A 23,389-nucleotide genomic window follows, 5' to 3' on the forward strand; every position below is an offset into this window, starting at 1 on the left:
ATGAGTACTACATGCAACACTGAAACTTTGCATGAGGTCAGGTTTAAAATAGTAGTATATTTACATGCTGTTTTCTAAAAAAGAATGAACCCACATTTACCTAGTTTCAGGAGCATATACATGAAAATCTAAAACCTTCTGATAACTCCCTTCTCCATGAGCTTCTTCAAATATATTTTGATGGGTACCTAACTTGGATGATCCAGCCTCATGACAAGCTTCAAAGGATAGGAAAGTGCTCACGTGGACAGCTGGTCACACCAGTTAAGTGTGCTTTCCCTGGACCACAGCAGTGAAATGGAGCCTGACAGTGAAGAGAGTTCCCAGTCTCTGCGGAGCACCCGACTATTTGAAATCACCGTTTATTTAAGGTGTTGCCTGGAAAGACCTTTATTGTCTGAGGGCTTAAAATCCAGACTGAACAGACCGGGTCCTTGGCCACCCATCCCCCTCACAGGCTGTGGTGTAGCTATTTATGAACAGATGGATTTCCGTCTGCCTGAAGACAAAGGGCTGCTCTGTGCTAAACGGGGTGCAAACCTCGACCTGTGACAGAGACAGCCTCAGCTGCCAACACCATCGGGGGCTCCATTCTGGAAAGCACTTAGTGCCTACCTTTCAGGCAGGTAAGCAGCCCCAGGCAGACCAGCAGGGTAATGTCAAGTAGGACATGCAGGTCTACAAGAATAAGCTTTTACTTGCTTTTGAATGCATATGATTCTGGTTTTGATGAGCAGGGCCAGAATAGTTTGATATATAGTTGTGAAAAAACACTACTACCTTATCCATTTCCTGTGCTGTTCCTGGCCTTACCCTTTTAAGCTGTTATTAGGCCACCCTTCATGCAGACTGCTCAAAAGTGCAGAAGATCCTAAGCCTGGCTTCAAGTTAAGCCCTGCAGAAAAATAATTAAAAAAAAAAATGTTGTTCTGGAAACACTGAACTGTAAATAAATATTTGGGTAAGTACAAAATCATTATTAGTAAATTCTGGTTGTAGCAGACCCCGAAACTCCAGCATAAAGGCTACCTCACAGCTCTGTGGTTTTGTTACCTTTTGTAAAACCAGCATCGCTGTGCTGCTGCTGGACCTCAGCTCGCCGTTGATCTCCACGGCTGGCACACCAGTGTCTGCCATCCGTACCCACACAGTGCCACGGCTGTGGCCGGAGAGGAGCACGAGCAGCTGTCCTGAGAGAACAACTGTACGAGACGGGCTGCTGGTCCAAAGCAGCGCAGAGCAAGCGCGGCCCTCACCCAGCAGCGAGGCTGCTTTCCTGCAGCGGCTGTTGGCATGACCGGCATGCTGAGTACGCCGCGGGCCGGCGGCGTAGAGCGAGCCGCGGTGCAGGCCCATGGGCCTGAGGCCAGATGTGCCCTTCTCCCCCCGTGTCCGAGATCTGCCGCGGTCTGTGCGCGTTACGCCTGCTGAGGGTCCATGAGCACACCCGCCTGACGAGCGCTCCCCGGTAGCTCCGCGCGTTGCTCACTAGCAGTCGCTACCAGTCGCACACGGGCGTATGTATTACATCCCCAACGTTAACTCGCAGGCACTTAACACCTCTCCGCCCCAGGGCACACCAGAGCCCTCAGCCTGCGTTAGCCGGGACGTGTGACAGCCGGCGTGCGCAGCAGGGCACCCCGGGCCGTTGGGCGGGCAGGAGGCCGCGGGCACCACTGGGCCCCTCCGGGGGCCGCCGCCACGTGGGGGGAGTGTGGGGAAGAAGTGGGCTGCTCCGCACCGCGGCCGCTACCGACGCCCGGTCCCACCCCGGAGACGGTGAGGGGCGGACGGTGCCGTCCCCTTTAAGGGCCGCGGCGGAGACGCCCCGCCTGCTCATTTCCTAGCGCACAGGAAGTGGGGACGCGGTTCCGTGGTGGGGCCCGCGCGGTGAGTACGGTCGCCCCGCGCCCCTCTGGCCCCCCACTCCTTTCCTTGGCCCACTGCGCGCCCCATACGGGTACTCGTCCCCTCACCTGCCCTCCCGCCGAGGAGGCTGGCCTGCGGCCGTCTCCCTGATGCCAGGCGAAGGCGCTAAGCAGCTCCAGCAGTCCGGCCGGCGGGTAGCGGCATCGCGGCGATTCCGTCCCCGTCCCCCGGCCGGGAGTTGGTCGGGCTACGCCGGGCGGTGCGGAGCGTGCCGCGGCGCTGGGGCCAGCCCGAGCTGGTGGCCTGCGGCGGCGCGGAGGGCACGGGAGAGGAGAGGGCTGCGCCCCGACCGGCCCCTGATGCCCGCTGCGCTTTGCCCGGGGGTGGCAGCGGTGCCGGGGTATAGACAGATGGGCTTTAGACGGCTCCTAATTGCCCTCTTTGCTGGGGCCTTACAGACCTGATTCGGTTTTTATTTTGGCGCTGTCTCGACAATAAAATGAATTTCTCTTCACGGGTGCGTTTCCATTGTGTTAACTAGCTTTAAATGTGCTGGAGAGTAAATTTTTTTTTTTTTTGAGATGGGCGCGTTTGGGGACAGCGTAGGAAATGCGGTGAGGTTAATCTGTGCAGAAGGCATCAGTGCTGATCTCCGGTATCTCGCTGTGACCGGGCGTTGGTAGCGCAGAGCTGGGGCGGTCATCTTCCCTGTCAAGTGCACGGGCTGGCTGACTGGGGGTTGCGTCTGAGCTCTCTCGGGCCGCTATAAACCCGAAATCCTTCCGCCTTCCACCCAGAAACAGTGGAAGTGATGATAAGAGGGCAGTTCACTGTTTTCAGCGGGATATTTAGACTTAACTATGGTTTACACCTCCACCTTTTTGTCAGCCAGCTTCTTGCTTTGTAAATTCTGTGCTCTTAAAAACTGTGAAATTGTAATGTGTTGATATTGAACATGAAAAATAAAAATCTATCATTGTTATCGATCTATTGATCCTGAAGCAAATTCATTTGTAGGAGAAATACTAAAGCAGAAACAGGGAGGTTGCCATTTGCTAGACAGCTTTTAAAACTGAATGTACAAAAAGTTAAACTTGAATCTGCATGTTTCTAGTGAAGTATAATCCAGATCTGTTTCATTAACATTTACTCTGTTCTGTGGTTTTGTAGTTGTGTGTCTTTGTGGTTTGTGTTTTTTTTTTTTCCTCTTCAAGTCTCTTTATCAGGTGGAAATTGAGACACTGATCTCTTCTACTGAGTTTGTAGATGGTGGAGAAGGGCCAAGTGTGTTCTGTTGCTCTGATGGGTAATTCGAAGAGGTGCAAAAAAGAGTGAGGTTCTTCTAACAGACTGAATATTCCTCAAGCTAAGGCCATACTGTAAAAAAAATTTTTTTTCTTTGTTTTCTTGCTGACTGTGAATGCCAGGGCCTGTGAGTGGGACAGTTTCTTCTTTTCCAGCATGCACTAACTGAAAGTTCCTATCCTGCTTCACTGTGTTTGAAGGAAACTTCTGGCTTCCCTTTGTTTATTAGCTAGATAGTGAGTCCTGAAACACTGTCAAAGACAGTGGCTTGGAAGTATTCCCAGTAGCTGTCAGTGGACATAGATGCGTTTTGCTGACTGGGTGTTAGCTATGAGCTTCAGTTATACCCCGAGGCTTTTAAGAGCAACTCTTTGCCAGTAAGTCCTTATTGTAAGTATCAAGGGACCTGCACTGATTGCTGCAGCGCTGCTGTCCTAAACCGTCAGTACGCTGAGAATGGAAGGAAGAACAATGATTTTTGCAGTGCAGGACTGTACAGCACAAACACATTGTTTAGCTTGTCTGTTCCTGGAGTAAACCCATGAAAACTTCAGTATGATTAAGATTAGTTGATAGTGAATAATTCTTTCCTTTCTTGATCCTATGACTTTATTTCAGTGTCCTTCTCAGGCTTAAAGGGGGAAGAAAAAAAAAACCACCCCACAACAAACAGAAAACCCTACACCTGTCATTAAGGCTGCTGCATTATGGTAGAAGCTGTACCAAATTATTCTTGAATTTGAATTATTTGCAGTTAAGTTCCAGTCCTGGGATGTAGGTCTTCCCAAGTCAAAAATGACTCAGATGATGAGAAGCATTGTTTGAGGGCATAGTTAAATGTAAGCAGCTGCAGTCTTTTGCCAATAAAACCCACAAACATATCTGGAAAAACAGTTTCTACCTCTGCTCCACAGTACTTTTGTGCCTGCAAGAAGTGTTTTGTGGACATCTTTGTTAAAAGGATCACCAGAATGACCTCTGCTTTTAAAAGAGATAAAACTAAACTTGGGGGGGGAGGGAGTGTATGAGAAACATGAGGCCAGGTTTTTTACTGCAGAAAACAAATTGCACAATGTTTTTCGTAACTCTGAAACAGCCTGTCATCATGAAGCAAGCTTCATGACTTGCAGTATTTTCTCTTTAAATAATGTCGAAGCAGGAACATGGATGTGGGATAAAACTTGGGCTTTGCATAAGCACTGGAACTTATAATGTGCTTGGTTTTTAGTTAGTGCATCTGTCCCTCTAGAATACCCGCTCTCTAAAATAAAAGGGTGGGAAGAGACTATAATAATCTTGCTTCTGGAAAAATAAAATAGCAAATAGGGATTTCAAGCACAAGACTTTCTTAAATAAATAAATCTTAGAGTTCTCAAAGGGCACCATGAAAATAAAAAGTTTCAGAAGCATAATAGCTTTTGTAAAAAAATGGAAAATAAAATAAATATTGTGTTTTATCAGTGCAGTTAATTATGTTCTTGCAAGCTTTGTGCTGGAAATGGGAAAATGTGATCATAATTCTCAAGACATACATAAAGAAATAAAATATTTTATTTTTTTAAGGGAATGGGAATACAGTTTTACTTTTGAGTTACAGCCACAGCTTCAGTTTCAGAACACCAGAACAGTTCCAGTCTGAATTATGATTAGAAAAGCCCTGAAAATCCATTAATATTGTTGTTCATTAGAAAAATCTGAAAGTGCACAATGACTGTAATACTCTTAATTTTTTTTTTTTTTTTATGAAGCTCTTTTGAAAAGCAATAAACATTTCTGAAGGCAGGAACAGTTCTGCAAGTTGCAGCTCTCCTTGTCATCAGCATCTTCTGGTGTGAAAGGAGTGAGGCAGGATAGTCTTGAGGCCTTTTTTACCTGCTGCTTTCACCCAAGACTGTTTAAGGCTGCGTGTATCTTGCGTATCCCTGAAAATGTAGGCAGGTGGGTTAGACAGCTTCATAGTTCTTGTGTATCTTACACTTTGATGTGTGTCTAATCTAAATTGGTGATTATGATGGCCACTGCTAGCTGAGAAACTGCTTAAAAACTAGATAATCATTGAAGCTGTATGTGGTTACTAAAGATCAGATGTCGAAGGGGAACGGAAAATGAGCTGCTTCCTGAATCCTGGAAGATTTTGCTGCACATGAAAATATGGCGCACTAAAACACCTATGAGAAACTTGTACATTTTATATGCTGGCAGTAGGTTGCCCATACTGGTTCTTTTTGTTTGTATTAAGGCTAATAGTAGACCCTTGCTCCACAGTTATTTCAGAGTAGTACATAATGGGAAGTATATCTTGGAATGATCTCTGCTTTACCTTAGTTGTTTTTAAAGGCTCTTCCCATTCAAGGACCAAATGCTCTGAAATTTATTAGTGAGTTGATAAAGCTGGCAAGCCGTATCAGGTACTGTGGGTGTGAATGTGAGCATTGGAAAGAGCATCAGTGGTATGTCAGTGTTTCAAAGCAAAGTTCAGAGTATCCAGATATGATTTGAGATGAGGAAGCTATGATGTGAGGAAATCTTGCATGTACTTTTTTAATCTAACCATTTCCTGTCATTCTTAATAATCTCCAACTGTAATGAAAAATAATGATAGTGATTGGCCTGTTACTGATTAGTGTCTGCCTGAAGTTCAAGTGCCTTCCAGCACCATGCTCTTGGTCTGATGACTTCCTTTCACCCTTATCGTGGTCCTGGGAAGTTCTTGGTCTAGACCCCGTCTGCCTGGCTGGCCTGCAGGGGAAGAGATGAGTGTGTCTCAGTAGGTACCTTTGAGGATTGTTGGCAGCTGTGCTGATGGGTGAAAGAAAAGGCAGGTGTGTCTTTGTTTTTCTTACACCTTCTTCCTCCTTCATATTAAGTCTTTCACTGGTGGAGTGGGTGGGTGATAAAGGGCAGGTCTGTCTCACTGTTTTTCTTTGCCCTTTCTTCCTCCCCTATACTAAAGGCTGCTGTTTCACTGGTGAAGAGGATCCTTCTCCTTTGTGGTACTGGGTTTTCTGGTGCAGGTGTCACTTAACGGTGGCTGGCTGGAAAGCCTGGATCAGGCAGTGTACATGTCCTGCCGGTGTCAAAAGTGAGTGTTCCAGTTAGCTTCCCTAGAAGGGAAAGACTTAGAAATGACGTAAACTGTTAATTACTGCATAACTTTGGTACACAGAGGGATAAGTACAAACCTATGGGAGTTTGAGTGTATGTACACTATAGGTGACTAAAGAAAAAGTGTGCGGAGCTAAAGTAACACTTGAGTTCTCCAAAAAGTTGCATACAAATATAGGCTAGTTTTGTATTAACATATTTAGATTTGGCAATCAAGGAGACTAGTCCCAGGTAATCTTGTAGGGAGAAAGGTCCTAATAACTTTTCAGATGCCAGTTACTAGTGAAAGACATGGAAGGACAGTTTCTGGCTTGCAGTTGTGTAGTTGTAGAAAGCCTTGAGAGTTTAGAGCCTAGGTGCTGCTTTACAGAGATGCTGTAATTAATTTTGTTTGTAGATGTTGTGGGTATTTTCAATGACATTTAATGTGTGACAGTTAATTGTAGCAAGGTAGCTAACCAGGCAAATTTTCTGCTACTCAGTTGTGCATGTCTGATATTTACATATGCCTATCTTCTCTGTAGACACAGTAGAAATAATACTTAAATGATTCTTCTGGCTTTAGCTTGTGTTTCTGTTGCAAGAGCAGGGGTTGAGCAGCAGTGCACAGGAAACAACTGAAGCTCACTGGGAGCACTGCTGCAGTTGAAATGCATTAAAGCAGAGGAAATGATGTAAAGGAGCTTGTGTTTTGAAGCACACTCAGAAAATACAAAATGCTAGTCTTGAGCACAGTTTATGCTCTCTGGAAATATATGGAGGGCAAGGTCATCAGTTTCTATGAAATAAAATCTGTCCTGGAAGAGTGTTTTGGCAGTAGCTTTCAGATGACATGTGGTAGCACTTCTGCTGTCTCTTAAAGGTTTCTCTAAGTAGTGGTGTCAAAAATAAGATGCTTGTCAGCACTCTTGATACTACTCAGCCCTGGAGGTAGCAGATGGCCTGCGTGTCTCATAGTTCTCTGGTAGAGTGGAAATTAAGACTGATGAGTGATAGTATTTTAGCCCATCTTTCCTGTAATCTGTGAGCTTCTGCTATAGGTAGAAGCCTTCTTAAGAAAAGATGTGCAGTTTGCAAAGTAGGAGAATGAGTATTGGTTGTGGTTGGTACTGGCTGGACATGGGCTGGTATGACTGGTGTGCCTGCCTCTTCCCAGGGCAGTTTGGAAGCAGTGCTCCAGTGAGATGTCTGTGCAGGGAAGCTGCCTCAGTGCTCCCAGCGTTTGGAACAGGACTGCATTCTAACATCTAAAATGCTGTATTACATTCTGCTATTGTTTGGTTTGGGTTGGTTTTTTCCAGATTTTAGACGTAATCCAGTGACTTTGATTTTTGCATTTATCTGTTCAGAGTTGCTCTTTAGTTGTTTAGGGTTTCTGTCAGAAGTTCTCAGAGCTTCTATTAAAGGTTTACCTGGATTAGATGGAGAGGTGGAGTTATAATAAGGATTTAAGTTGGTCTGAGGGGCCACGAGAAGGTAACAAAACTTTAAACCGATGTTCAAATAGCTGCTGGTGGGCCTATGTGTTAGACGGGGCACTTTGAATAGCTTGTGACAATTACCTGTGGTAATAACCTGTATGTTTCTGCTGGGAAGCAAAACTAGCAAAAAAATAAAAAAAAAATAAAAATAGTGAAACATGAGCAGAACAGAGGAATGGCATGAGAAACCTGGAAAACTCAAGAGGTTTGTGGAAACTCCTGACTTTTCTCCCCTCTGAATTACAATTGTCTCTTCCTGAACAGAAGAGGAAAGATGATCCATGTGGTCTGAAGACTGACTTCTGGGACTTGAAAAAACAGAGACGAGCACAATAATGTGAAGTGTTGAGTGTTTGGTGTTTCTATTTTTCATACTGGTGTCTTTTTCAATGCAAGGCAACTTTAAAAAAAAAAACCAAACCAAGATTGATAGTTCTGACAAGCTGCTAGCTTCTGTGCTTTCAGTGAAGTCTGGTACTGCTAGTCCTGTAAGAGTAAGTTAATGCTTAGTTATAATGTCAAATTAAAAAATTACAGATTACTTCAGTGCATCTAGCTGTGCTTCTGGAGCACACCAGATATTTCTCAGTTGTTTGGCATACAGCTTTCACTTTTAGCAACACATTCATGGCTGATCTGTTGTGCTGAAAGCAGAACCTAAACTACTGCTCTGGTTTTTAGCCGTTCTGAAACTATTTGTAGGTTATGTTCTTCCTTCCATCTTAGATTCATGGACTGAGGACTAGGAAAGTGAGCCCAGTCTTGAGTACCACATATGAACTTAAGCTAGCTGATTCAGTTTAAGAAAAACTTGAGTGGTTGATTTCCAAAGCAGCATTTTTCTCAGGATTTCTGTATCATATTGTTTTTTTAAGCCGCTTTTAGATATTTTACAAATTGGACAAAATGCACAGAAATGTCTTCCAGTGGTCACTTCAGAAATTTTATTGCTCTTCAAACTTGGAATGAAGAGATTTCTATACAAATATTAGTCCAGAGTATCCCCTACAAAATTTGGCAGGAAATTGCAACTTTAATGAGAACATTGCTGTGGTAGTACTCAGTGTACAATTGTCCAATTAAACTTTTAATGAATTTTAAATCAGTTGCATTTATATGTTTCTGCTTTAAAGGCATATATTCATAGAGGTCTGAAAGTCTTTTTAAGAAAGTTGAACACACTTGAGAATTTAACTTCTTGCTATTTTCGCTTCAACTGCTACCACTTCATCGTAACCTGGATTTTTACCTCCTTGAAAACAGTATAGCTCTTAACCATAGAAAAATTAGGACGTAAAAATAAAAAAAAAATAATAAAAAATTCTAAGTCATAGAATAGTTAGGGTTGGAAAGAACCTCAAGATCATCTAGTTCCAACCCCCCTGCCATGGACAGGGACACCTCACACTAAACCATCCCACCCAAGGCTTCATCCAACCTGGCCTTGAGCACTGCCAGGCATGGAGCACTCACAACCTCCCTGGGCAGCCCATTCCAATGCGTCCTCCACAGGATTAAGTTTTTAACTGCTGGGGGTTTTTTTGTGTGTGTGGTTTTTGGAGGGTTTTTTTAATGACAACTAATTAGCTGGCCAACTTTTGGAACACCCTGGCTAAGAACATTTCCACAATGGAAAATTTTAGTCATTCTAAGTGTTTGGTTTGTTAATGAACAGAAAATGGCGTCAGCGAAAATGTAGGTAAGCTGTGCAAATGCTGTGCACCCAAGCTAGGATCACTAGTTACCTTTTAGTATTCTATTGCATATGATGAGTGAGGCATGTTCATCTTGTGTGGGGGAAATATTTAGCTGGGGCCTCATAAGATGTTTAGATGCTTTGTGTGTCTAAAGAGTATTTTACCTTTCCTTATTCACTGTAAGGTGGTGCTCTTTAAGTGTAACTGTTTTTTCTGTCCTTTTGAAACAGACTGTTTTCCTTTGAAATAAAAAAAAACCCAACCAAACAAAACAACCCAACCTTCCTCAGCATTACCCTTTTGAATACCACTGGGCATTGTAACTTGTTAGGGTTTTTACTGCTTTTTGCTGCAGCGTTTGCTCTAGCATACAAAAGCAGTATAAAGATTTCGCTGGATGTACTCTAGTAGAGACTACGATGCATCCTTGAAGATAAGCTAAAGTTTCTGTTAAGAACTGTGATTTAGTCTTGCTTAAGCTATCCTCCACAGTAGTGTAGCTGTCCTATAGCCTGTATAGTGTGCAGCATTGCATGCGCTATTCTGAGGTCAGCCTTCAGTGAACAGATCTGAGTAGTGCTGTCAATTGGATAAGGCTGCTCAGGTGGTGTGCCCTGGACTGGGAGGCCACCTCACTGCCATGTTACTGTTGCCCATGTAATTTATACAGTCCCTCAGAGATCATTTTGTTAATAAGTGTATTGCAAAGCACATGGTAAAAGTATGTCAGATCTTTGTCTAATGCTTGTGTAAAAAAAAAAAATAAAAATCATTGCTTACTAGATGTTAGGAATACCAGGAAAAAGTGCTTCCTTGATAATTGTACTAAGGTAGCTACTTGTTCTTTTGTTCTCAGTTCTAGGCTGAACTTTAGCAACCAATAGGGTTTGCAAAATAAGTGTGGACATATAATAGTAGTGTTCTTTCTCTAAGTTTGGAGTTTGAGGGTCTTTTGCCAGATTTAAAAAGAGGAATAGTGCCTACAGCAGTGCAAGCCCTCCCAAGCTAAATAGTGTAAATTATAGGAAAAGGTGTGTAAAATAGAAAGGTTATTCATCCTATGGCAGATGAAGGTAGTGAGTCATTCAGGATAGCTATTCAGTAATAATTTTAAAACAAACAAACCAACAAACAAAACTCCTTCAGCTAGCCTTACCTAGGAGGTTTTACCCACTAGTTTCTTTTTCTTGCCAAGCAGATGTCTGTCTTCATAACAACAGTAAAGTGACCATGAGTTGACTTTTATTTCCTGGCTTTATCTGAAATGGGTTAATACTGACCAGCATAGTTAAGGTGTGGCTGGTTGGTTTTCAAGTTCCAATTTTAATTCAGCACTTTCCAGATAAATGGGCTTGCTTTAGCTTCAGTGAAGTCAAAGCAGGGCTCCTATTCATAAGCTCATTGCTTACTTTGGATTAGGTATGAAGTAAATAGTGCAAATAATGTTGTTCTTTCATTTGTCCCCTTAACTATGTAATGCATTTGAGTTTGTGTAGGAACAACAAATGCTGGGACGTACGATAACTTGCTTCTCTGACTTCTGGGAGATAAAACTGCTTCAGCAAAAGGCTGTATTTTTCCTTGTTATTTCGCAGTAGATAATGTAAGAATTGAATTGAAACCATTTCAGTGTGGTTAGTATTTCCTTCATTTGAGGATGATGGCAGGACTGCTTTTTCCAGGGGCTGTTGTGGCAAAAATAACACCATGCCTAGGTTGTTGGATATCACCTTCTGCTTGCTTTCTCTGAGAATGGAGACAATGAAACTCATACTGTTTCCTATTCTGTTGGCTTGCCGTGCTGATTTATCTTCTGGTCAGGTACGCAGAGTGAGGAAGTGGTACGCGGTACAGGGGCAGGATGAGTCCTTTGCACAGCCCTGAAGGTCTGTGTTGCTATTGTGAAAATACATGCCAGTGAACTTGTTGAAACTGAGGCACTAATTGCAAGAGAGGGTTTGGGAAGGCTGTTAAGACCCAGACATGCTTGATTGATAGAGCCTAGACACACTTGATCTTATGATGCTTGAACTCCAGTATTAAAATGAAACCCTACTTTCTTCTATGTTTTCTTTCTTTAAGAAGGTTAGTATAAAGTGTGCTGCTTTTGTCTCATCTCCTGAAAATATGCAGCTAATAAACAGGGCCTGATCCTGGATAAAGGCAGAATTCCTTATTGATAGTCTCTCTCCAGTGTTGACAGTGAGTTGATCTGTTGCATGAAACAAGGAAGGTAAGAAACTCCTATATATGTTCCTGTGTACTCGAGTCTCAAATGTGACAGTGGAAACCTGTGGAGGGTTAGTCTTAATTTTATTTTGGAGCATAGCATTTCTGCTGGCAAAACCAAAATGTTACTTTGGTGAATAAACCCTTTGCATAGGCATTATTTTGTTTTTGAATAGTAAGTCCTGTGATTGTCGTCACCCATCACTGGAGTAACTTTTGCCTACAGGTCCCAATGCCTGAACTACTTGTTCCTTGTGTCCTGTGAGTACTACTATGATCCTTGTGCCAAAGGCCTGATTTTTATATTTAATTTTTTTCCCCATTTAGGAGCTAAACAAATGCCTGAAGTTACCTATGGCATATACGCTCATGCACTTTAATTCGCATAATTCACAAGTAATGTATTGAAGACTGTTTATAATGTATGTGGTAGTTCTTAGTTCTTGTGTTGACTGTGTGGTGGGTTTTGTTTGTTGTTGTTTTGTTTTGGCTTGTGTGGGTTGTTTGTTTTTGGTTTTGGTTTTTCTTTTCCACATCCTTAATTAAAATTCAGGTAAGATGCTCAATGTGAGGTCATCATTGTCCCCCTGCACCTTCCATGGGACTCTAGCTTTAGCAGTGTTTACCAGTGTTTACCAGCAGGTCTTAATAACAAACAAGGTAGAGAATGTGTAGGAGCAATGCTAAATTGATACCTCAGCTTTATACTGGGTTGTTAGCTGATGAGCAGCCAGGTGAAGCTGGCTGCAGAAACACAGGTGACTACATATCTGATATTGCTTGGAGTCTGTTGTGTAACTGATGGACGTGAGCCGAATGCAACTGTTTTTCATATTTATCAACCAAGTAGAGCTGATAAGCTTATAAGAATTAAGAATCACAGATTTTGGGGTTGAATTAGGTTTGTTGGGGGACTGGTTGTCACCTCATCTTCCAAGGCAGATATCTCACTTTGTTTTGTTTTGTTGGGGCTTTTTGTTTGTTTGGGTTTTTTTTTGGATCTGCAGTGTCTGGAGAAATAACTTTTTGCACAAACTGCTCTGTCCCGTTGAGGAGTGTTAGTGTGTACTCTTATATGTTTGGTCCTATACAGTATTATCTATGTGAGCATGCCAAGGTAATGTGCATATGATGAGAATGCTGGGAAGGTACAGAGGAGAATATGAGAAAATTTTCATAGAAATATCTAAGAGGTAGCTGGAAGAAAAAAGTTACTATAGTGTCAGATAATGTGAGTAGCAAAGTTGGAGTTCTTTACTTAGGCACTAAAGTTGCATGTTATGACTGGAACATTGTACTATGCTGTAAACTGTCAAAGTTAAAAATCAGCTGATGCTTGTGCATCAACCACAGACAGTGGTTGTGATGTGTGTATAAGTGCAACTTTCAGATTCTTCAGGATTTATTCTTAAATTGGTAAGGGCTGAAATACTTCATGCTTGTTTTAACTTTCCTACTGGCTTCCTTGAATACATATCATCTTTTAATAAATTTATAGGGGGTTTCAGCTTCTTTCCTGTCCAGTGTTGTATGTGTGTGCTTGAGAGGCAGAGCTGTAGCTGAAAGCAAATTGGATGGTAGAATTGTGATAAAAACCATGTTCTTTACAGTCACTGCAGTGTGGGTGAGATACTAGACTAAAAATTAGCTTGCTTTGGAAGGTGAGAAATGTGGCCCCTAACTCTTCTCTTAGATATTTTTTTTTTCTCCTCTTAGCTTTTCTTTTCTATTAACCTTCCCAAAAGCCGAAAAATCTGACTTTGGTACTTGTTTGACTAGAACTGTATAAAAAAGCCCTGAACAAACTTCTCTGTCTTTTCTGAGCCTCAGTGGGCTGCACACAGCAGAAATTGTGTGTTTCTGTGTACTTGGGTATGGTTTGAGGTTTCTTACTCTAGGGTTTATGCAAAGATTGTGACAGCAAAGACAGCAAACTTGCTTTGTGCTGGTTTCAGTGAGTGAGAAGAGCTCTGTGTGTAGTGTTTCTCTGACATTCATAAGCAATTCTGTTTTCAGTGATTCTCTTCAGAGTAAGAAGGGATGATATTGACCTTATGTTTTCATTGTGTAACTTGCCAAATAGAGAAGTATTTGTGTGTGGAGGAGGGCTTAAGACTGTGAATATCTGTGGCATCTGGGTGAAATTATGAACAATAAAGCAACTATGAAAATCAGCTGGAATTTCATAAGCTGCTAAACTATGACCATCTAGGGCATGCTGAAGGAAAAGGACATGTCTAAAGTAGAACATGCTAAAATGGGGAATGTCCGTTGGTACCGTCTGGCATGAGGCCAAGTGTATACTGAATTAGGTCACTGCTTTAAATGTGAATGTTTCCCCTCTTTAGAAAGAGGTACTCATCCTTTGCAACAAGGAACCAAAACAGAATGGTAATACAATAAAAACAAATTTAAAAGCATTTTCAATTAGCATGCTGGTCTATTCCCTTGTGCTTGGAGAATCAATGAGCTCCTTTGTAAGGAACAGAAATGTTTCCATAGTTGAATATACATCAGGCCCTGGAAATGCAGGAAGAATAACAACCAGTTGCTTCTGGAAAACTTGCAAATCTTCATAAGCATTGCATATGCCTCAGATGTCTCGTTATTTGGGAATCATAGGGAGTATTGTAAATAGACTTGTTTCAAAGAATTGAAATAATGTGAAATATCAGCATGTGCAATTTAAAGATTTGGAACTTAATCTTCAAACACTGAAGTGCTGATCCCAAGGCCTTCTGTGTGATTACTTATTTCCACATATCTTATTGTTCCTTTTTATAAACTTCAGATGTGCCTTGTGACACTGAATTAATTTTCCGATTGTGATTGTTCGGATCCTGTGTGGTTTTGATAATTCTGGGGTTTCACAGCCTGCTTTTTCTTGTTATCATCTTCTACAGCCTGGGAGTATTTATTGGAATTCCTAAAATAGTGCTGTGCCAGACCTAATTCATATCAAATTTGGGTTGTAAATATGCAGAGCTAGTGCTTCTCTGAAAAGAGAGCATAGTGAAACAGAGGGCTTGTAAACCCTTCTTTTCTGATGGGGTGAGAATTAGGATTCTTACTGGCTTCACTCATGCCTTCAAGGATAAAAGATGAAAATCGTATCTGACTCCTTTAGGATGACTCTTAGCAGAGTTAATACTGGGTGAGGTGGGGGTGGAGGTGGGGAAGGAAGAGATATACAAGTCTGCTATAGCAAATCAACTCATCCCTTCAGCTCTCCATGTGTAATTTAAAATTTTAACGTTGTTTAGCATAACTGTCTGCACAAACACTCCTGGCCTTTCAAGGCCATAGGAAAGCTGTAGTGGGAAAGATGCTTGTTCTTTATGGTGTTGCAGGAAAACTGTCAAAGATAAATAGGCAAAGCCTATCTTGTGCAAAAAGGCTGTCTTGTTAATAAGATTGCCACTAGCTCACTAGAGTTTTGACTAATGAAGGAATAATTAAAGCCTAGAAGGAAAAGAACCAGTAAGCTCTTTACAGCCTACCACACATAGTTTCCATTGCTTCAGAAGCAGCTTGTTTCTCTTCCGTAAGCACCCCTGAAGGCAGTGTGACACAGAACAGCCCCCTGGTGTAAACAGGGAAAGTGCCTGTAGGAAGACTCAGAAATCTGCAGTTATTAATAATCTTTTGTCGTTGTGTTGGTGATGCAATGCAAGCGGGGAGTCCCTGTGGAGGCATGCTGGCTTTTTTAATCCATGCTTACCATAATGGTGTACGTTTGGCCACCATTGAAATTCTTAAGAACAGAATGGTTCTTTCATTGCCCTCTGCTGTTGTCAGAGATAATCTTAATCTCCGGGTAGATTGTGTCCTCTTGACACATAACAGGAAATCTATTGTCACTTGCTTCTAAGACATGAATGAGACCTAAAGAAACTTAGTGACTCATCAAATTGAGGACAGGGCAATTTATTGGTAGATCAGTAATTGAATAAAGGCCTGCTAGGCTAATGATCCACCTTTGGGGATGTCTGTTTATCATGTAACAACAGTTACTGATTGTTTAAAGCCCATGGCGGTGGGAGATTGCATGACTTTTTTGGTGGCTTTAAGTTAGAGGCTCACTGATGAGCCAAATCTGGCCATGATGTACAGCTGCCTCCACTGGCCGTTATCAAAATGTACCATGGTGCCTGTGTTTGTGTATAAGCAATGCAAAAATGTTGCTGTTGTTGACAGGCTGTGCAATGAAAAATAGTTGAAATAGGGTTTGTTAGTATTTTATGCAAGTCGGGTAGTTTGATCATTTCTCAGTATGCCTTGACTGACTTCAGATGTGCTAGCTTATGCATAGAGTGGCTTTAGTACAGTCTAGTATTTATGTAGATTAAAAAAAAATATGGCTCTTTATGTAATTAATCGTGGCTTTACCTCTTGTGGTCTAACAGAACAAAAATTCAGGAAGAAATGTGAAAAAGCCATCATATAGGCAACTTGGTACTTAAGAAAGCTTGGGATGGTATGCCATCATTTCTGCTTTTTTCATCATTTCTGAACTGGTTTTATCCTGAAGATGGCTTTTTCTTGTCTCCCTTGATTCACCACATCTGGACCCTGGTCAGTAGTCTGAGGATACATCTGGTGTTGATCACCCTTTATATAAATGCAAGTTAAATGCCTATAATGCTGTGTTTGTGCAATGAGGAGTGACTAACTTCTGTCTTATTTGGACTTAAAAGGATGTCATCTAGAATTCATTTCATAAAACTTATTTTGTACCAAAGTGGCCAGTAGCTTTACATTGGTTGAAAAAGCTGAAGTTTCATATAACTATTGCCTTTAAGCTGCTCTATTAAGAATTTCTACATAATGCTTCCACTTTATTTGTGAACAGGGTCATAGGCAGGGACCTCAGTACCAGAAATACTAGTAACTTCCTCAAGTAGTCTTGTAGGCTTCAGATGGAAAGCTCTGAAGTATGCAGCTCTTGCAAAACTCAGTGTACATGACATGCATGCAAAGTTAGGATCTGCCATTACAGGCATTGGTTTTGGTGGTATGAATAAATTATTTAACTTTTCAGGCCTTGTAATGGGAGCTTCCTTGCAAATGAGGATGCTAAATATTGTGATACTGCTGGTATGTGGTACATGGTTCTCACTAAAGAATATCCTGATGGTGGAAGCTGGATGGGAAAGGAGAAATGTTGCAAGGGAAGACATAATTGGGGAGAAATATTGCAAGGTGCTTGTAAGCACATGAAGTGCATCGTGGCATCATGACTTATTTACAAGGACGGGGGAAGATGGAGTTTGTGGCTGCTTGGCGGTGTCAGATAACAGCTTGTCTAACCTATATAGAGGGAGTGTTGGAGTGGCAATCTCTTTTCTAATGTCATAAACATACTGAAACTAAACTGAAGTTATTCAAGGTCCCAGAACTTCCCCCAAACAAGTTACGCAACATAGTCAAAATGAATGTACAGCTAACAGATCACTGGATACATTTTAATGAGCTTCACTTATTTTATACATCCAAGTTTTAAGCTTAAGTATTTTATTAATGTGAAAAAGTAGACTAACACGCATTGAGCTTAGTTATAGCTCTTTATGCTGCCACTGAAGAGGCCCATAAACTGTTCAGCTGACTGTTGTGGCTGAGTAGGATTTTTGGTATCCCCCCTCTTGTGTTACTGTGGTCTCTTTTCCCTGGCCTTTTCCTCCAAGCCTCAGCTGTGTAAGAGGGTGACCCATGCAAATGGTCAATGCCTCTTGATGCTAGCCTAACCAAATCAAAATGTGGGAATGTTAGACAATGGGTAGTCTGAGCCTGCCTTCCATCAGTTGGGAATTAGGGTTTGAATTTGAATCTCTCTTGAATTTAACTTATTCTGAAATGCTGTTTCTGTGGACTTTGATATTTAAATCTGCAAAACTTTACTCATGAGTAAATAATTATCTCCTAAAAGATATTTACTTAAAAGCAAATGTAAATGCAAGCTTCTGTTGCTGCTGCTTCTAAACAGTTCTTGGAATTTTTTTCAGTTCAGAGGAGTAGAAAGGGCATGGTGGTTTTTTCTTCCCACAGAGGAAAACAACACACAAAAAAAATCAAACCCAAGAAAGAATGGGGGAGGTAAAACAAATAAAATTTGATGAGACTAGAAGAACCCTTACTGCTTTAGCTAACTTTGTGAAAAATGTATTTCATTAGACTGTCTATATTGCTTTGTTTCAGATACTATGTCAAAGGGAATCACTGACGGACAATGCAGTGGGAAGAGATAATGTTTTTCTTTCTCCTTTTCCCACTCCTTCCCCCAGCAATCCTTTGCATCCATGTGTTACAACTTTATTCATGTGTTTTCAGATGACTAGCTGCTTTGTAGCTCTAATATGCACCTTTCTTTTAATTTTAGGTTCTGACTTCATTTTGCTGACTCAAACCACAGATTCCAAGGAAAGGAGGGGAAGTGGAATAAAATACTCAAGTGCTAGAGGAAAAGCCAGACTACCCAATGAAAATTACTAAGCTGTAGACTGCTCTCACTTACAGGGGGAGAAAAATTGCTGTTGATTCAAAGCTCGTGAAATTACTTCTGCAGACTTTGCTCACTGAACTTCAAATAGACTAAAACCATCCAAGTAGGGTTGAAATAGGAAATGGAAATATGACTCCTTGCTGGTGTCTTCCGTCTTCCTCACCCTCTGCAGGTTTTTTCATTTGGGGTAGGAAATCCTGAACAAATTGTATGGCGTCAACCAAGCTCACAGTTGATGGTTATGGATGACATAGGAGCTTCATATTCATGTCTCTGCAATGACACCTGATTAAGGCAAAGGTTGAAAACTGCACATCAGCTACTATATCAAAACTTGTAGTAACTATTACGGGCATGCTTTCTCTGTCTTTCTAAGATTTGAATTTTGGGGTGATGTTCCCTGAAAAGCATGAGCAGATAAGTCGTATTTTTGAATTGGAAGTGGTAGTAACATGAGAATGCCTAGAAGAGGCTTAGTAATTCAAGCCAGGACTCGTTGGCTATTAGTGGGCCTTGCTTTACTGTTCAGTTTAGTCTTGCTTATGTATTTGCTGGAGTGTGCTCCACAAACAGACGATAATGGATCTCTGCCTGGTGTCGTAGGTGAAAGCATGGGTAAAGAATACTATCAAGCTCTCTTGCAGGAGCAAGAAGAGCATTATCAAAACAGAGCTACCAGTCTGAAACGTCAGATTGCCCAGTTAAAGCAAGAGCTTCAGGAAATGAGTGATAAATTGAAATCCCTGCAGGAAAAAAAGAGCCCAAGGGTAAATGGTATGAACTACCAGGGCACCAAAGAACAATCATCCAATGATCTCCTAGAATTTCTTCATTCACAGATTGACAAAGCTGAGGTGAGCGTGGGGGCTAAACTGCCTAGTGAATATGGGGTTATTCCTTTTGAAAGCTTTACATCCATGAAAGTATTTCAGTTGGAAATGGGGCTCACTCGGCATCCAGAAGAGAAACCCGTTAGAAAGGATAAGAGAGATGAATTGGTGGAAGTTATTGAGGCTGGCCTAGAAGTCATCAATAATCCAGATGAAGAAGATGGACAAGATGAAGATGATGGAGTAGGAGAGAAGCAGCTGTATAGTGAAAATGATTTCATAGAAGGTATGTTTATTACAAGCTTTCTAGCCCCATAACAGAATGTCACAACAGGCATTTAATGGTATTTCTATTTTTTAGGGAGTTTACCTATTTGAATATAGTCTTGAACAGATGTTACACACTAAGAACCTTTATTTCTAATGATAAGACTATTACTGCTTCATTATCTTGTGTTTTGAGTAGGGAGCAAGAAATCCATTTCAGAAGGTCTCACCATAAGAAGTGTACAGGATACAGCTGTATCTGCCTAAAATCCTGAGGCATGCATAATTGGTTGTAGCTGAAGTCAGTGTAACACAACTGCTTATGGTGCTAAATAACTGAAAGACTTCCAGTGAAACTGGTGGCAGCAGGAGGGAGAAATTGATTAATTTCTCTTGATCCAGCATAGTTAAGCCAGTCAGTATGAAGCTACAGGGTTTTTCTTCACTTATCTGTATGCTACTTCTAGTTAATATTCAGGCTACTGACTGTCTTAGATTTGACACACTGATATTGGAAGGAAATCATTGGTAGGCTTATGTATTCTGGTCTTGTCAGGTGAAGAACTTTGTGTCCTTCATGGTATACAAGTTACAGGGTCTGCTAATCTGTGTTACCTTGAACTATTCTCTTGTTCTCTCTTGAGTTCTCTCTCAGTACTTTTAAGTTTAATTACAGGACACGTTATTGTAAAAGCAGATACGGAAGCTATGTTTTCACTTAGTGACACCCTTGAAAGATGCATTAGTGATAATTTCTACAGAAGTTGGCTTTCAAGGTACAGTAAAATGCAGATGGAGATAATCAAAACCTGTCCTGGTATCTCTTTTTTTGTATGTACAGTGTTAAATACAGTTCATGCTGCCATAAAAAAGCCCCACAAAATTTGGAGCATGTTATAAAAGCATTACTGTAAAAGGGATTCTGGATGTCGGCAATACTGATGTCTGCACTATTAAGCAAACATGCTGGAGAAAAGTACCGTTGGCCTTGAAATAATCAGTTCTTTCAGTCTAAGATGATGTAATTGGTCTGTAGCACAAAAAGTCTGCTTTTAACAGCTACTGTGATTAAAGTTTAATGCAAGTACTCTTCTTCATTCCAGAAGGTGGAACAGGGCATAGAATCCACTCAACTGTGTTGGTATAACACAGCCAATGCAGTGTTAGGCTCTTGGTACAGTTTTTACTGAAAGCCACATTATTTTGTCTGGAGGTAGTCATCCTTGCAGTCTTTTAATTGTTTTCTTTCTATATTAAGTGTGCAGCTGTTTTTTCTTTGCTGTTACTCTAATGTATTTTTTCTTTTTACCATTACTGAAATAGCTGTTTATTTTTCTTAGTGCACTGCCTATAATGACAGCAGACCTCCAAGGAACACGAGCAAGCAGATTTACGACCTTAAAATTGTACTTCGTGCCCCTGCCTCTGTTCACGCCAGTATATTGATAACCGGTTTTCGAAATCGAACTGCTGTAACGGCATTCTCTTCAAGCATAGGGTTACAGGAACTGTAGAAAAAGAAAAGTATTTTTATGATGTTGCTCATGTTGGATTACTATGGCAACTAGCCATAGTAATACATATCAGTGTGGGTTGTTGGTTTGGTTGGTTTTGGGTTTGTTTTTTTTGGTGGGTTTTTTGTTGGTTTGTTTTTTTTTTTTTTTTTTTTTTGTGTTTTTTTTTGTTTTGTTTTGGTTTTTTTCCAGACAGAAATTGTAGGGTATTTCATGTTTCTGTATGTGTGAGTTCTATTGGTTAATTTAGACACTAGGCAAACACTCCCCCCCCCCCCCCCCCCAAAAAAAAAAAAAGGCTGTTTTGGAATATTAACTTATTTTCCCCCACTATTGTTCCAAAACTTAGAGGTGAGAAATGGAACCAACTGGCAGTGATACCTGCATGTCTTTTGCCCTGCAGCCCTGTGACTGAGCTCTAGTGTACTATCTCCCTTGTCAGTTTGTGTATCCTTGTTTGATGGAAGTCTAGTTGGAAAGCTTATGCCTTTCTAGTTTGGAAACACTGTTCCCTTAAGCTATCATAAACTGGTAGTTTCAAGTTACACAGTGGACTTGGTGTATCTACTTGAACTTGCAAGAGGTCCTGTAACTGTCCAATGAGCACAACTAAACTGTTGCTGGAGTAGCATTTCTCATTAAGAGAAACAGTTTATTAAAGATGATTTGGGATAAATAGTTAAGTTCTGTGTCTTTTCCAATTGCTAATAGATTATTTTGTGATAAGCCATTTAGGACTAAGACTAGAGTTTTATGCAATTTGAAATGGGAAATCAGGAAGCTGGGAAACTTGTGGACTTATTTTCTTTTTTGGGGGGGGGGGGTGTGCTGAGGCAAAAGAGAACATGATACTGCATTAGTTCATACATAACCATCACTAACATAGACAGACTGATTTGCTTTTGTTCTGACTTGCAGGATTTTTTTTTTCTCAAAACTAATGCATACCTGTCTACCAAAACTTACCCACAAAACTATGTCACAAGTACAAGCTAAACTAGAAACAGGCATTTTTATTGTAGAAGTGTTCTATCTTCCTACCTCAACAAGCTAAATTTTCATGTAGCTAAATGATGTTTGGTTCTGGGAATTATTCTTTGCTAGACTTGGGAAATACTAGACTAAACCTTGAACTGTATCATCTTTTGTGCTATGCACTTTCAAGTGTATTAGTAAATCCTCAGAGAACTTGGTGCCTGTTTATTCTGACTTCTACCAGTGGTGCCAGGAAGATGTATCCACAAGAGTGAGCAGCCTGTTCGGGTGTTATCTGAACTGATGTTATTTTTTAGTGTTGCAAGACAAAATAATGATCCTAATCTGTTTTGGAGCTGTGATTAGGCAGAGCTGTCATAGCCACTTCATGGCTATTAGCAAGCTTTGAGCAATAACACCAAGTTAAAAAAAGATTTGCAAGTATGCATTACAACTACGAAGATACTTTCTGAAAGCTCAAAATTAGTTTTCAACAAGACTTAATTGACTTGCTTTGCTGATGAAGAGAAAATCAGTAAATTTCTCAGTTCTGTAGGGCTGTTTGCTGCATTGTTACCTTTTTTGCTTTGCTGCAACCCAAATTGAAACTTCCAAAACTCTAATATTAACAGAACAATAAATATGACCTTTAAAAAAGTCTTGTTCCGCAGTTGCTGTTTGAGAAACACTTTGAAGTTGCTTTTTTAAAAATATTTCTGTTAGATCTAAGCGTATGAGAAATGGGAGTATGCTGTTCTCCTTGGATGAAGAGCATCCCTAGAGAGGATAAAAGTTGCAATATTACATATTTTCACAAATGAAGGGGTTTAGGACTACAAACAATGAACTTAATTGATGAATTGGGCATTCTAAGATAGTCCTGGATTATAAATAGGTTTCTTTGAGATCAGTATTTGATGTTCAGAAACAGGATAAGTAAAATAGGAAGAGCATAATAGTATTACCTCTGCCCATCCCCTTTCTTCAGAAGCCTGGGACATTAAATCTTGAATAGTGATGCAAAACTCATTGAGGAGCTTTCATGGACATCTGTACTTTACTATCAGTGTAACTGGGTTATTTGGGTTACATTTATCAGTGTAATGCATTTATTTTATCAAGATATTAAAAGCTCTTCAATTGGTCAGATTTAAGTTTTAGAAAACAGAGGCATTAGTGTATTTTCAGAAGTTAAGTGTCGGTTAGCTAATCTCTAATGAAGGTCTTGTTATTGAATGTCTATCAGAATTCGAGTGCTTTTGTTTGGGTCTATTTCTCTTGCTTCTGTGTTTCCACTTGTAACTGGGCAAAGTCCAGAAACTGTTTTTAGGTCTGAATCTCAAGGGAAAACTTCCCACCCATCCTTGGCATATAAGAGATTGTTTATCCCAGCACTACAAGCTCAGAGTCAAAACTTCCAGAGTCCCTGCCATCCACAGAAAACAGTTTTGACTGCTTATCATGCAAAACACCCCCTTTAGGATGACCTGCATAAGACCAGAAACTGGCTAGTGTCCTGGAACTTCAACTGCCAATTTTAGTATACAGAAATAAGGGAGATCTCTTAAATTCCATAGACACTTTCTTGGTAACATGCGTGGTAGTTGTTAAAGAAATA

The 23,389-nt window shown here is 40.9% G+C and overlaps 1 protein-coding gene across 2 annotated transcripts in view; it reads left to right on the top strand.

Moving 5' to 3' along the window:
- The first annotated feature begins 1,783 nt into the window (after positions 1–1,783).
- Positions 1,784–23,389, top strand: part of CSGALNACT2 (chondroitin sulfate N-acetylgalactosaminyltransferase 2) — a 32,566-nt gene continuing 10,960 nt past the window's right edge. For both annotated transcript variants that reach the window (XM_065670746.1, XM_065670747.1), the window contains exons 1-2: positions 1,784–1,890; positions 18,063–19,301. In XM_065670746.1, coding sequence (XP_065526818.1) covers positions 18,638–19,301 — 664 coding nt within the window. In that variant the 5' untranslated portion in view covers positions 1,784–1,890; positions 18,063–18,637. The remainder of the gene's footprint in view (positions 1,891–18,062; positions 19,302–23,389) is intronic.

The sequence above is a fragment of the Lathamus discolor genome, chromosome 3, assembly GCF_037157495.1.
Source record: "Lathamus discolor isolate bLatDis1 chromosome 3, bLatDis1.hap1, whole genome shotgun sequence".
Classification (NCBI taxonomy): Eukaryota; Metazoa; Chordata; class Aves; order Psittaciformes; family Psittacidae; genus Lathamus; species Lathamus discolor.